The sequence below is a fragment of the Stenella coeruleoalba genome, assembly GCF_951394435.1.
Source record: "Stenella coeruleoalba genome assembly, chromosome: 10".
Taxonomy (NCBI): Eukaryota; Metazoa; Chordata; class Mammalia; order Artiodactyla; family Delphinidae; genus Stenella; species Stenella coeruleoalba.
The window spans coordinates 78,809,393-78,825,704 of NC_137156.1; the positions used below are offsets into that span (position 1 = coordinate 78,809,393).

The 16,312-nt window shown below is 40.3% G+C and overlaps 1 protein-coding gene across 1 annotated transcript in view; it reads left to right on the forward strand.

The window, feature by feature from the left end:
* Positions 1-16,312, forward strand: part of SYNPR (synaptoporin) — a 294,187-nt gene that overhangs the window by 165,538 nt on the left and 112,337 nt on the right. Inside the window, exon 3 of the mRNA XM_079933014.1 lies at positions 12,530-12,654. Coding sequence (XP_079789140.1) covers positions 12,530-12,654 — 125 coding nt within the window. The remainder of the gene's footprint in view (positions 1-12,529; positions 12,655-16,312) is intronic.

The window sequence follows — 16,312 nt, forward strand, 5'->3', positions numbered from 1 at the left end:
ACGGGGTGGGATGAATTGGGAGATTAGGATTGACATATATACACTATTGATACCATGTATAAAATAGATAACTAATGAGAACCTACTATATAGCACAGGAAACTCTACTCAGTGCTCTGTGGTGACCTAATTGGGAAGGAAATCCAAAAAAGAGGGGATATATATATACGTATAGCTGATTCACTTTGCTGTACAGTAGAAACTAACACAACATTATGAAGGAACTATACTCCAATAAAAAAATTTTTTTAAGTGATCCTCTCAGAAATTTTAAGATTATTCTTGAATATCCTTAAATAAAATATCTTGAAAACTGTTCACATACATATTAAGTTTTAAAAACTATTGAATTTTGACTACACATGGACATGTATATCTAGATTGGTTTATAATATGATCTCAAATTTGTAAAATACTTTTAATAATGGAAAATTTCAAGCATATAAAAAACACAGAATAATATAATGAGCCTCTGTTTCCTCATCATTCCAGCAATAATCAACTCATAGCTAACATTATTCCTTTTATACTCCTCAAGCATTAGATCATTTCTTCTGTAATAAATTGGTGTGTATCTCTCAAAGGTACTGAAAACAAAAACACTACAATACCACTTCACATGTCTTAAAAATGAGCAATAATTCAGTTGTCATCAAATATCTATTAATTTCCAAATATCTCTCTTAATCTCATGACTTTTTTTCTTAGTTTTCTGAAATCTGGATTTTTGATATATCTTTTAGACCTTTCATGCATAAGCTCTTCTCTCTCAGTCTCCTCTTCTGTGTCATTCATACAGTTTAATAATTTATTGTTGTTATTCTTAAACAAACAAGGTATTTACACCTGGAGAGTTTCTCAGCATCTGGATTTTGCTGATTTCACCCTTGTGATGTCGTTTTACACATGTCTCTCTCTCTCTCCTGCATTTTTTTGTAAATTGGCAGTTGGACATAGAGACTTGATCAAATTCAGGTTTGGGGGGTTTTTTTGCAAAGAATACCTCAAAATTGGTAAGATTTTCTTCCATTAGAGGCACATAATATCTGGCTGTCTCTCTTTTTGTGTTATCAGTCATCAGTGTTTAGATTAATTTGTTAAGGGTTGTGTCTTAGTTTGGGCTGCCATAACAAAGTACCAAAGACTGGGTGGCTTAAAAATTAGAAATTTATTTCTCACAGTTCTGGAGGCTGACAAGTCCAAGATTAACATGCTTGCAAGGTAGATTTCATTCTGAGGCCTCTCCTCTTGGCTTGTAAGTGGCTGCCACCTTGCTGTGTGCTCCTTTCCTTGGTCAGTACACACAGGGAGAGATACAGAGAAAGGGAGCAAGCCCTGGTGTTTCTTCTTTTAAGAACACTAATCCTTTCTCTTTCTGACTTACTTTACTTAGTATGATAATCTCTAGTTGCAGACAAATACCGTATGATATCACTTATACGTGGAATCTAAAATATGGCACAAATGAACCTATCTACAAAACAGAAACATGCTCACAGACATAGAGATCAGACTTTTGGTTGTCGTAAGGGAGGGCGGAAGGGGGAGGGATGGACTGGGAGTTTGGGGTTGCTAGATGCAAACTATTACATTTAGAATGGACAGACAACAAGGTCCTAATGTGTAGCACGGGGAACTATGTTCAATATCCTGTTATAAACTGTAATGCAAAAGAATATAAAAAAAGAATGTCTATATGTGTATAACTGAGTCACTTTGCTGCACAGCAGACACATTGCAAGTCAACTATACGTTAATTAAAATAATAATAATAAAAGAACACTAATCCTATGGGATCGGGGCCCCACCCTTAACTTCATTTAACCTGAATTACTTCCTTAGAGGCATCATCCCCAAATACAGCCACAGTGGGGGTTAGGGATTCAACATATGCATTAGGGTAGAGGCACAAATATTCAGTCCATAACAGGTTGCAAAATGGTGATATTCTAATTCTTTGTCATTATTAGCTGAATAGTTCTATGAAGGCAAACTTCTTCTCTACTATTAGGCCACTTACTAGTAGCATTCTTAAAGAAAAGGCAAGATAAATGATTGATGCTTCCCTTTCATTTACGAGTTTTTTAGTTCACTAGTATCCTCTAACAGTGACCAATTCGATTTTTATGATAAATTGTTCCTTTTAGTATAGTTATGACCTCCTGGATTCAAACTGTCATTCTCTATCTGTGTGGTCTTGGATGAGTCACTTAACCCCTCAATGCCATGGCTTACCCAGCTCTGAAATGGGGGTGATGATGATACCTACCTCACAGAGGTATGAGATTTTAATGAGATAATGTCTGTAAAGCACATTACAGTCATTAAAGACAAGTGTATTGCCGGACACAAGTAGAGGCTCCCTAAATGGTAGCAGCAGTTGTGTTGTTATGATTAGAATTATAATTAGAAAATATTACTTTAGAATATACTTCAAACTGTTCCTCCAGAACTTCTACTCTAGTATTTTGGGTATTTTTCAAATGAATAAATGCTACATTTTAACTGCCTATGTCAGGCTTGCTTCTTTTCCATTACATAATCAAAATAATACATGGTAGCAAGTGCCCTGTTATTCCAGAGGTGATTTGATGACTGTGCATTATGTTTGGGAGGTTCAGACATTGATTCCCAGGTCAAGAATCAGAACAATCAGAACTTCACAAATATCTTGAAGTATGAACAGTAGAGAAATGCAACTTGCCAGTGAGGTGTGTGCAAAGCAAGTAGAATGTAGAAAGGCCTTTGAATCTCTCTACATAGTTATTTGCATGTTTTAAAAATTCTTTTGACAGTAAATGGTTTTATGACTCATTCTGGGTTTCTGCCTCTTAGTTCATGAGCTTAAATATGATGCCTGTTCATATTCCTGGCTTATAGTTGATAAGCCCTGGATTTTATTTATTTATAATATAGCCACAAGCATAAAAATGGCTAAACAAGCAGAAAAAATCAGCTCCTTCTGTTCTTTTCATGGGACCCTGTGCTTGTCTTTCATTAAAGTGAAGCTGCATTTAAGACAAAATTTTTTTGTTTTAATTTTTTTTTAAAGGAGTGTGAATGAGAGAAACTTCTGTTTAATGAGCCATACAGTCTAATGAAAAGAATTAATTGAATGTGGCCAGTTGGTTATGGATCAGTATTTTTCCCCCAAATAATCCTATGTTATTCTAATTTGCTTTATGGATATAAATATAACTCTGTTTCATGAAATGTTCGAATTTTAAAGAAGACACATGAAATACACCGAATTCATCCAGAATAGAATCCCAACCTGACTTTTACTTTCTATTGAGAGACATGGTAACTAAAGCCTGCTCTTTATAAAAAAAAAAAAATGGGGTTAAAGGATTGTGACTTTAGTTTTAAAAAAATTCTAAACATGCTACATTATCATGAAAACATGGCTTCTGGCAAGGAATAGTTCATGCCAGCATATTCTATACATGTTATTAAATTATAGAACAGTGGCTGTGTTCCATGCGTTTATCTCACTCTAATTTTCCTATCAAGCAAAAGTGTGCAGTTAAGATATCTATCAATGATTTTCTTCAGTGATCTAAGATCAAATTTCTCCAGAAAAATGTCAAGTTCAAAACCACTGCAATAGGCAAGAAATTAATTCATAAGACTTTTAAGTCAGGTGTCAGAGAAATGGTTTCAGTTCTCAGTGAGAAGTTCTGTGGAATTTTTATTTTTTCTTGTTACTCCGTTATGACGGATATGAGAGAATGGGAGTGGAGTCCTTTAAAAACAATGACCATCACTGAATCTGACAAAAGGTAAGTTACACTTTTACTCAACTAAAGATGGACACATTCTTAAGCATATATTCCCATGGTATATTTTGAAATAGTCTTACCTTGATTGTAAACAGTGACTTTGCCAAAGTATTTTAATAAATGAGCAAGTCAAAAATGTGATTCCATTTACACTCTCTATAAATGTAAATAATTTTTTAACTTTTTTTATTGAATGAAAGATTCTTTGAATTCTATAGTGCTTTACAATTTTCAGAAGTTTCACACACATGATTTCATATAATCCCATAATAACCCTTTTCCCCCCATTCTTATATTGTCCCTCCCCCAAATGTAAATAATTTGAAGGTATTATGAAGATAATTCTGAAAGGGAGTGGGTTTTCTTTGATTTTACATTTTTTTCATCAAAATGGAGGTTAAAAATAGCATACCTGTCTAACGACAGGCCTGAATTTACTTTGTTCAAGTTACCCAGAGGTTGTCTAAATTTGCAATTGTAATAAGATCTTTTTTTAAAATTGAAGTATAGTTGATTTACAATATTGGGTTTGTTTCCAGTGTACAGCAAAGTGACTCAGTTATATATTTTTTCAGACTATTTTCCATTGTAGATTACAAGATATTGAATATAATTCCCTGTGCTATACAGTAGGTCCTATTGCTTATCTATTCTATGTATAGTAGTTTGTATCTGTTAATCCCATATGCCTAATTTGTCCTTCCCACCCTCCCTCTCCCCTTTGGTAACAGTAAATTTGCTTTAATAATATCTTTTTTTTAGTTGCGAAAGTTATGCATGCTTATTGGAAGAAGTTGAAACAATACAAAAATAATTTAAAAATAAGATTCTGCTTCCAAAATTTACTCCTTAATGTTAAAAACTGATAATACTTCAGTACAACCTTTCTAGACCTTTTCAAGTCCATTAAAAATGTATACATCTATAAATACTTCCTTTTACAAAAATGTAATGCACATATGTCATACTTGGCAATTTGCTTTTTTTTTTTTTTGCTTTACATAAGATCACCTATAACTTTCTATACTGCTTTTCATACTTTTTAAGTATCGCATAATAGTTCATTGATTGACTACTTCAAAATTTATTTGATTATTTTTTTAATAGGCATGAAGTTTGCAATTTATTTTTACTATTTCAGTCATGCATTTTACTTTAAAAATTTATATCAGGCTTTATGTTGGAAAATAAAATTCAAGCAGAAATTTACATTTCTCTTCATGGGCAAGTGTTAAATTTAGCATATAAGGCACAAGACTTTCTAGGTACTGTCCAGGGAAGAGGAAATGACTAGATGCTGAATGGGCTTGACTATGCTATCTTGCCTTTATAAAATGCCATAAATGCTTGTTTTACTTCTTCATCTCCCATAAATTTCTGGGGCAGACAGTGGCACCTGGCTGACTGAATAACCATTCCCAGCCCTTGTACCATTGCCTGCCTCCCCTCTGCAGCCCAGGCAAGCCAAATATTCACTTCTTAGGCTCCCGTGCAGCTAAGGATATCCATGGAAATGCAGCAACCATTTTTTGGTGATGAGGCAGAGACCACAGGAAACAAAGAGATGTTGGCTCAGACATCCTCATACCAGCAGCCACTTAGTTCAGGACTTCTCAATACATATGAAAAACGAAGTCCTCTTTGTTTAAACCACTATTTATCAAGCTTTCTGTTACCTGTGCCCAAATACGTTATTAAGTGATCCATCTCCAGGCTACAGGTTTAAGAAAATGAAAACAGAAACTTCTTATGCTATATGAGTATTTTGGGGTTCTCCTTCTGCAGGGCCTGGTCAGAATTCCTCAGGTGCTACTATGAAGTACCAATTTTAGGAGGCTGCCTTTGCTTGGGAAGATTTCATGTAAATCACAAAGCAGCTAGAAGGGCACAGTATACAGTTCTTGACAGGTAGCCTGAAATGGAAAGCAGCGTGGAAGATATTGGAGCTGGTTAAGAACACAGATAGTTATATACAACTACAAGAAAAAACATACAGCTCTATGGGGGAGAGCTTTTTGACCATGGTTTTCAGTGCCTCCAAATAAGATAGAATTATATTGTCTTCCAGGGATGACCTGCAGTTTTTATCTTCACAGGAAGGTCTCATCTGAGATTTTACAGGGTTGTTCACAAAAACTTTCTGGGTCAGAGTGTTGCAGTAACCATAAACTGATGGCCAGAATAGGTGCTTTGTCAATTTCTTTGGAAAAATCCAATTATCAATAAGAGAAGAAACAGTAGAAGAAAGAAGAATTGGACCAAAATGAGTAAAATTGGAACATTAAGTTTTAGAGGCGTTCATCAGTCAGCTGAGGGCCTCCTGGGCAGCCTCTGGGATATGAGGGAAGCCACAGTTAATCAAACACTGTTTCTGCACCAGAAAATATCCTGACAGTGTGTATTCCTCACTTTTCCAGGGCTACTAGTGAGTAATCAGCTCTTTTAAACAGCTGTGTTCCCAGAAATGCTCCTCAGGGGTGCTAAGGACCAATGACTCATCAGCCCAAGACAAATCATAAAAGGAGAAGACACCAGAGGGGTTCATCAGAGGCAGGAACTGGGTCTCTTTCACCTATAAGCTGTTGAATGATGGACGGGAGTGAAAGTGAGGAACCCCCCCCCCCGCCCCCCGACCCACCATGGGTGGCTGAGAATTAGGAAGAGGGGCTTGTTAAATGTAATTGGCAGAACTACTCCTGGCAGGCTTCTCCAGTGTCTTTATCATAGCAGATTCTAAGTTCCTCCCCCCTAATGTCCTGTGATACTGCAGAGCGAAGGTTTGTGAGGCTGAGGCAAGATCCACGAGCTGCCGCTGGCATCCATGTGGATGGTCAGGACTTTGTCTTACAGGTGCTTCATTTAGTCCTCACTTGGCTTCCTGAGCATTGATGTGACAGAGAAAGCCTTAACTAGCCCATAATTGATATTAGTCTTTCCATAGCCTGCTCCAGCCAAGTGAGATGCCCTTCACAGCCCTGGGAGAGTTGGGAAGAGGGAAGATAAACTTTAGAGAAAGACAGATCCGAGTTCAAACCATGACTACTTAACATACCAATAACCCATGTGATCTTGGCGTGCAGTTTGACCCAGTTTCTTCATGTGAAAAATGAGGGGTTATGTTTCCACTTCAGAGGGTTGTTGAGAGGATTAAATGGGCTCATATAAATAATGTATTTACTGAAGAGACTGGCCCCGAGAATCAAATGCGGTTGATTTTTTTAATGCTATCATCATCGTTATCATTGCCGTCATCGTCGCCTTCACAGTGTTTATTATTCTGGGCTTCGGTGCCAGGGTTCACGTTTTCAAGCCCTTCATCCTCTCATCTTGTCTTGCTCATTCATTCATATTTTCATTCACTTGACAACATTTATGAGCCGCCTACCATGTTTTGGCACAGCAAGGATACAAAGAGAACTGAGGTGCGGTCCTGCTGGCGAAACGTCTGCAGACTGTCTGGGGAAGTGAGACACTTGCTCATCCTCCAGCATCAGGTCCTGCCCTCTCTCCATCCGCACTCTCCACTGTTGCCAGTGTGGCTTTTCTGAAATGCAGATTTGTCACGCCCCTCCCCTGCCGAAAACCCAACCCCCTCCTAAAACCCAGGTTTCCTCGTACGGACGGACGATTTCTGTTAACGACCAGATAGTAAATAGGTTTGCCTTTTTGGACCGTAGAATCTTTACTGTCCATAGTCATTTCTATCATCCTAACCTGAAAGCAGCCGTAGACCATACGCGAGTGAATGGGTGTGGCTGGACATGGCTCAGGGGCCTTAGTTTTTGGATCCTCCCTAGACCAGACCTGACGCATCCCTCTTGCCTCCTGAATGGAGTCACCACTTTCTTCCCATCTTACAATGTCTGCTCCTGTCCTACCAACTGCACAGCCGAGATGTGCCTCGCTTGCTCACTTGAGTATCTTTGACTTGTTGCTCTCTCTGCCTAAAACACTCATTTTCTCCCTCTTACGTGGCTAAACCTGGCACGCTTGCCTGCTGTCTGCTTAGCTGTCCATTTCTCCAGACTCCACTCCGCACATCCCCTCCACTCCTCTGCAAGCACGCACCACATTTTTCTCTAGCATGCTCCAGTGACTGCCGCCACCATAAAGCACTGTCACTGCACCTGTTCATCCACTTGTCTGCATCCCCAAATGGACAGCAAGTTCCCTGGAGGTAGGGGAGCCGACTATATTTAGTCAACGTGTGTTTAGGGAGCACCTACTTCGTGCCAAGGGCTGGGATTCATCAGTAAACACAGACAAGGGTATCACCTTCCTCGGGGAAGTGGTCAGACAAAACATAAACAGGTGAATACGCTATGCCGACCAAATACAGGTTTTTAAATGTCTGCTCAGGTAAACAACAACAGCAGCAGGGAATAATGGGAGTCAGGGTGGCGTGGGCTGGGGTCAGGAGCCCTCCTCTGGACAACGTAGTCCAAGAAGACTTTGTTTGCCAAGGAGCTCAGCTTCTTTGGAGAGGGCTGCAGAGATGAGAGCGTGGCGAGCTAGAAGCTGAGAGGCATGAGCTAAGGTGCGCTGAGTGGTACCAGTCCTTCCATTAATACAGTCCTAGGGCCACTGCAGTACCTAGAGAGTAATCGGTGCTGGGTCCGTGTTTGGTAACTGTCTCAGTTGCTTTCCTCAAAAGCAGATCCTGAGACCTGCTTTTTGAAAATACAAGAATTTAGACTCAGCAAGGTCACCTGAGAAGTAATGCCAGGAAGCACAATGATGAGTGGGGAAATGAGACAGAAAAAGGAAAATGCCCACCAAGGGTGTCGTTTGTGAGCAGATGTTGCTGTGGGCAACAGGGGCTTAATCCCATTGGAAGAAACTATACTGAACACACCTCAAACTTTCCCCACAGACAGACAGGGACACTGGGGGTTTATCCACCAGTTTCCATCCCACATTGTTTGGAAGCTGCCAGGGAATTGACTCCCAGAGACTCGCACCGTGCCCCAGTCACAGGCTGCATTCCTGCTGCCTGAGAAAGCCCTCAGCGGAGAGCCTCTAGTGTTTGGGGAGGAGCCTTTGATGCGTATGAGGACTGTCCCCCTGAAAATGCAGGTGGCCTGTAGGGTGGGCTGCAGGGATCTCAGCAGAGCATCAACGGTCTCTCCTACAGTAGCTAAATCAGTAAGTGAATAATAAGTGATTGAATGGATACATGAATGAATAATTGAAGTGAAATCAGTGAAAGAAGCCCAAGGTCTCTTCCCAGTCAAGGTTCAGAGATGTTATGTTGGTAGCGTGGAATTGGCCATGGTGGGAGTATTTACACCATGGAAATTGGCAAATGCTATAAATCAAAGCTTTATCCTCCGGAGATCTCATTGTCACCCCTGGTGCCCTGACCCACAGAGGGAGGGGTATCACAGCCATGGTGGTTTCCCCTGAAGAGCGAGGGGTTTGAGCCCCACATTGGGCTCCCCAGCCTGGGGGAGCTGCACCAGAAAGATGAGTCCCTATAACGTCTGGCTTTGAAAGCCAGAGCGGCTTATGTCCAGGATAGCTGGAGGACTGTGGAAAACTGAGACTTAGTTCTTGAAGAGCATACATACATACTCACTTTCTCCAAGTCCCAGTGCAGAAGCAGCAGCTTAAAAAGTGCCTGTGTCAGGCTTCCCTGGTGGTGCAGTGGTTAAGAATCCGCCTGCCAGTGCAGGGGACACGGGTTCGAGACCTGGTCCAGGAAGGTCCCACATGACATGGAGCAGCTAAGCCCAAGAACCACAACTACTGAAGCCCGCATGCCCAGAGCCCATGCTCCGCAACAAGAGAAGCCACAGCAATGAGAAGCCCTCGTGCCGCAATGAAGAGCAGCCCCCGCTCACCACAAGTAGAGAAAGCCTGTGCACGCAACAAAGACCCAACGCAGCCAAAACTAAAGTAGTGCCTGTGTCATAGAAGACAGAGATTCAATTGACTAAATTTTAAGGCATGTGCTGGAGGGGCAGAGATCTGGTGAAATTTTCTCCAGAGACAGAAGAAGTCGCAGGTGCCATTTTTTTTTTAAACTCTCCATCCACCTCGCGGGCCCAGCACGAGCATGTACCATTTCTGTCACTCCCCATCAACTTAACTAACACCATGTGCACCAACCAAGTATTTCCCTGAGGACCTACCCTGCCCAACCTGCCTGCCCCACCTGGCTCTTCCACAGCAGCTGCTGCCGCGTTCTACCCAGCAGGCATCCCCAGCTGGCACTGGCACCCCTCCAGGTGTCTCCTGCTCCAGGGGTCCAGCCCCACATACCAGCATACCCACAACAGTCCCAGTCGGGCCTCAGAGCCACTTCAGAGTGAAAGACACACAGTGAAGAAGTAGAAAAAGATATTCTATGCAAATGGAAACAAAAAGAAAGCTGGGGTATCAATATTTACATCAGATTAAATAGACTTTAAAGCAAAGACTGTAAAAAGAGACAAAGAAGGGCCTTACATAATAATAGAAAAGATTAATCCAACAGTAAAGCAAATATTAACAGACGTAAAAGGAGAAATTGACAGCAATACAATAATAGTAGGGGACTTTAACACCCCACTTATATCAATGGATAGATCATCCAGACAGAAAATCAATCAGGAAACATTGACCTTAAATGACACATTATATCTGATTGACTTAATATATAAATACAGAATATTCCACCCCAAAAGAGCAGGATATGCATTTTTCTGAAATGCACTTAGAACATTCTCCAGGATAGATCACATGTTAGATGAAAAAATGAGTCTCAAATGTAAGAAGACTGAAATCATTTTAAGCATCTTTCCCACCACAGTGGTATCACACTAGACTCTCAATTACAAGAAAGCTGTGAAAAACACAAATACTTAAAGGGTAAACAACATGCTACCAAATATGCTTCTCCTGGTCCATGGGATCACTGAAGAAATCAAAGAGGAAATCACAAAATACCTGGAGACAAATGAAAATAGAAACAAAACATTCCAAAATCTGTGGGACTCAGCAAAGGCAGATCTAAGAGGGAAGTTTATAGCAATACAGGCCTACATCAGGAAACAAGAAAAATCTCAAATAAACAATCTAACATTACACCTACAGGAACTAGAAAAAGAAGAACAAAGCCCAAAGTGAGTAGAAGAAAAAGAAATAATAGAGATCAAAGTAGTAATAAATGAAATAGAGACTAAAAACCAATAGAAAAGATCAATGAAACTAAGAGCTGGTTCTTTGAGAAGATAAACAAAATTGATAAACCTTTAGCTAGACCCATCAAGAAAAAAAGAGAAAGGACCCAAATGAATAAGATCAAAAATGAAAGAGAAGTTACAACCGACACCACAGAAATAGAAAAAATCATAAGAGATTACTACAAACAATTATATGCCAACAAATTAGATAACCACAAAGAAATGGAAAAATTCCTGGAAACATACAATCATCCAAGACTGAATCAGGGACGGGGCAGGGGCGGGGGGGTGTATGTGGTGGTGATGGGATGAATTGGGAGACTGGGATTGACATATATACACTAATATGTATAAAATAGATAACTAAGAAGAACGTGCTGTATAAAAAAAATTAAATACAAAAAAAGACTGAATCAGGAAGAAACAGAAAATCTGAACAAACTGATCACTAGTAATGAAATTGAATCAGTAATCAAAAAAACCCCAACAAACAAAAGTTCAGGACCAGCCGGCTTCACAGGTGAATTAAGCAACTTTCCCAAGGTCACATTCCAGAGCCCATGCACTTAACCCTTACACAAGAATTCCTCTTGCTATGCAAAGTGATCTGGTGTTCCTAATGGGGACTCCAAGCTACTATAAGAAGCTGAGTTCCAAAATTAAAATAAAATAAATGGGAGTATTACAGAATGGGTGAGTGTTAAGTGCACTTGATTGACTTTCTTTGGAAATGAGCAGGAAGTTCTTTTGAATTTAGCCAAACTAAGTGGACAAAGTTTGGCATTTGTTTCCTTCCCATCTTAGGCCATTCTCACCTTCTCAGATGTATCTTCTCTCTGGAAGACTTCTCTGAGTTCCTGTTCTTAATTTTCAGTACCTAATTCCCATAGATGCATGTTCTGCACTAGGATAGACTATGACATTAGTTCGTAACCAGCTGAACCTTTTAGTAGTTGACTCAGAAAGAGCAAGGAATACAGAGTTGGAACCACCAAAGGGGCATTGAGGCTGACATATACTGAGATCTTGTCCTCTGGAATAGCATATTTTAGATACTCACCTCCTCTTCCTCTACCCATCAACTCTAAAATTCTCTGACTATGCATTTTTAAAAATCTATATTATTCCAAAAGACAAAACATGTGTATTGCAAAAAATACAGATAAACAAAAAGAAGCAAGCAAGGAAACATACCAAATTCTTCCCACCTGAAAGTATCCATCATTAATCCCTTGGTGTGTAGCTCTCCAGAGCCTTTGATGTGAGATTACCTTCTCTACCTTCTGAGGTGTGACAGCTCTTTACACCGATATTTGGCCTCAAACACAGATATTTTGTCCTTGTGTTTAATTTTTCTACAAACAAAATTACTCCAGCTTTCCAGACAGTTTTTTCAGACCCCACCACCCCATTCCCCATCATCACCCTGGCCTTCATTCCAGCCTGAACCAAATAAGATGCCGCACTTTAGAAGAACTCCAACCTTTCTCAGTGTGAGACGCTGAGCTCCTGTTGACAGATCTCGTGAGATCAGCACCATCCTAATAGCCGCCTTCTCTTTTGTTTCTTTGTTCTCCACAGCTTTTTGCAATCTTTGCATTTGCAACATGCGGTGGCTATTCCGGAGGCCTGCGGCTGAGTGTGGACTGTGTCAACAAGACGGAAAGTAACCTCAGCATTGACGTAGCATTTGCCTACCCGTTCAGGTAGGGAATGGCGACTTGTGCTCACTCGTCTCCCCCCGGAGGGGCAGGGCACTTTCTTCTTTCTGTGGTTTCTTTAAAAATGCAATCTCCCAGGGACTTATGAGTAAAAAGAGAGGATTCTTCCTGAGCCTGAAGAATGCCCGAACAAGTAAAATGCCCACCTAACACCCTACCCTGGGAAGAGTTATTCCATGGGAGTTGTACTTGCAAGCCAGAATTAACTCTCCCTCCCCCCAAAAATGCTACAGATTGCCCAGTATTGGGGTCCATCAATATGGAGATCTCAGTTATACAATTTCTTCCTTCCCGTCCATAATTCTTTAAGGTCTCCCAAATTCTCTCTGCAATTGTGTGGTCACCTCTCATTTCATAGTGACTATGCAATCCTGTCTGATAATGCGTTTAATGATATTAATATTGTTTCCATGTGCCATTTTGCTTAGCTTGAATCTCATTAGGTCATCACAGTGACCTTTTGAGGGTAGTACAAGTACCATTGCCATTTTCAAATGAGGAAACTGAGGCGCAGATATATTTGCCCACATTCCCTTGGCCAGTAGGTGGCAGAGTCAGTGTTCGAGCGCACTCGGGTTAAGCCCAGAACTCACATCTTTACTCCTATACTTCAGTTGCTTGAGATAACTCTTTCAACCTCTTTATAAATTCACTATGAAAGATAAGACCTGTCTATAAAATGATGACTAAATACCTACTAGGACTTGTCCCAAATCAGACATCTTGTGATTCTGATCCATCTACCCAAAGTGGATTAATTGAATTCAATTTCTAAATAATTTGTTTCTGTAAAAGTACCAAACACTTGGTACCAAATAACTGGCGTGATTTTGTAAAACACTGTCAACCTAATATTTTGACATCTTATTAATATACTCTCATGTGTGCCCTTCAATTTAGCAAACATTTTTCGAATATTCATTTTGTGCCAGATACAGTGCTGGCTCTGGAATTACAGAGAAAAGTAGAAATTAGCCCCTAAAAACTTTGCTTAAATAGGCAAGTACAGTGTTTTTCAAAATCTATCCCATGGAGCCCTACATATTTAATGTTTCTAAAAAGAAAAGAGGAAGAAAGTAAGAAGAAAGCAATAGAGAATAAGAGGGAGAGAGGGAAGGAAGGAGAGAGGGAGGGAGGGAGGCAGAATTATTTTTTTATAAATTTATTTATTTATTATCTATTTATTGATTTATTTTTGGCTGTGTTGGCTCATTGTTGCTGTGCGTGGGCTTTCTCTAATTGTGGCGAGCGGGGGCTACTCTTCATCATGGTGTGCGGGCTTCTCATTGCGGTGGCTTCTCTTGTTGCAGAGCACGGGCTCTGGGTGCGCGGGCTCAGTAGTTGTGGCGCACGGGCTTAGTTGCTCCGCGGCATATGGGATATTCCCAGACCAGGGCTCGAACCCGTGTCCCCTGCGTTGGCAGGCTGATTCTTAACCACTGTGCCACCAGGGAATTCCCAGAATTTTTTAATTATATGATAAAATAAGTTTAAGAAATAATTCTTAGCACTTTGCCATTCTAATACACATTTTGAATCACCAAGAACACAGTGTTTCCCCAAACATTTTTGGCCACAGAAACCCTTTCTCACTGAGCATCTCAGAAGATTTGTATATCATGGAACGCATCCTTAGTATACTGATCTAGTGAACTTTTCCTAGTCTAAAACAAAAGTGCCTCAGTTCACAGCCCATAAATCACGCAGACAGGGCATTTATACCAATGTATTAAATGGTTTTTAAGAGTCATACAGTGATAAAAGTTGCAAACACCTCTGCTCAAGTAGATACTCTCCTAATTAACTAATAAGGGAGTCCAAAGCAGAGAAATATTAAGTATAGAATGCCTGGTAATTTAGTAATTACCAGAGCTTCCTATGCTAGTGGAAGTGGGAGTGGGGATGCTTGACACATCTGAAGGTTCTGGAGGAACTCCTTGGCTTTAGTGTGGAATGGCCAAGCCAATGCATGCTTACTCATCAACACAGGGGATCTAGAAGAGGAGATGAGAATTTTCCCTTAATTTTTTTTTTATAAATTAATTAATTTCTTCATTGGCTGTGTTGGGTCTTTGTTACATTGCGTGGGCTTCTCATTGCAGTGGCTTCTCTTCTTGCGGAGCACGGGCTCTAGGCGCACGGGCTTCAGTAGCTGTGGCTCGCGGGCTCTAGAGCGCAGGCTCAGTAGTTGTGGCACACAGGCTCAGTTGCTCCGCGGCATGTGGGATCTTCCCAGACCGGGAATTGAACCCGCGTCCCCTGCATTGGCAGGCAGATTCTTAACCGCTGCGCCACCGGGGAAGTCCCAGTCCCTTAATATTTAAAGAGCAGCAGGTCGCTGAACATTGAACACAGGTCTGTCTGTCCCTCAAACTAAAATCTACCAGTCAAGAAACCTGTGTAGATGGAAAACCAGTGCCTAGGTTAGGGTGGTGGTAGAGAGCAGGGTGATATTTAACTTCACACAGTCCTTAGCTAAGTGAACAATTTGAAAAGGCCTTTCACGCAAACATTTTCCAGCCTTGGGCTTCTTCATTTTCTTCCTAAGATATATTACTGGCCCAATTAAAAGCTAGAGAAATTGGATTAAAAGGTTTATTACCATCTGTAAGTATAGTGGCCTGCTCATTTGAAAGATTTTTACTTGGGTTCTGAAACAAAAATTATGAACCTTTTTTTTTTTTTTAATAGAAGAACTTTTCTTCCGTACCTTATCTTGCTCTGAAGCTCTCTCTATATAACAGATATGAGTCATTGAAAAAGTTGAACAAGGGGAGGAAGGGGACTTGAAGCATCCAGCTGGTCTTCCTGAGCCCTCTCCCTGCCACACACGTTGCCCACCCCCGGCTGTACCGCACTTGTCATATCTCCTCAGAACCCTAGGTCTCCTAGAAGCGTTTTAAAAACCACCATTCTAGAAAAAAGCAGGAAAGCTTTTGCCACTCTGCAGATCACATCTGTACAATATTTACTGTCTGTACTGTTAAGAAATCAAGATTAGCCTATCTCCTCCCACAGAATGTCTTACCTTTTTGTCCCACTAATGTCCATGTAGGAGATATACATTCCAAAGAGGCCCAATTTTACTAGAGTTGCAATTTCAGTTGTGCATTTGGGTACTTTAAAATATTGTGCCACTATCTTTTCGGGGAAGATTTCAGTAGTAAGAGACACATCTAGAATTTATTCAGATTACTCTGAAGTCATTTGTTTCAGAAGTAAGTTGAGTTAGCAAGATGCTGGTGATGGATATCATCAAAAAGTTACTTTCTTCTAAAATTTTACAAGCCAATGTCTTTGCACAGCAAAGGAAACCATAAACAAGACGAAAAGACAACCCTCAGAATGGGAGAAAATATTTGCAAATGAAACGAAGGACAAAAGATTAATCTCCAAAATATATAAATAGCTCATGGAGCTCAATATCAAAAAAACAAACAATCCAATCAAAAAATGGGCAGAAGACCTAAATAGACATTTCACCAAAGAAGACATACAGATGGCCAAGAGGCACATGAAAAGAATCTCAACATCACTAATTATTAGAGAAATGCAAATCAAAACTACAATGCGGTGTCACCTCACATCAGTCACAATAGCCATTATCAAAAAAGCTAGAAACAGTAAATGCTGGAAAGGCTGT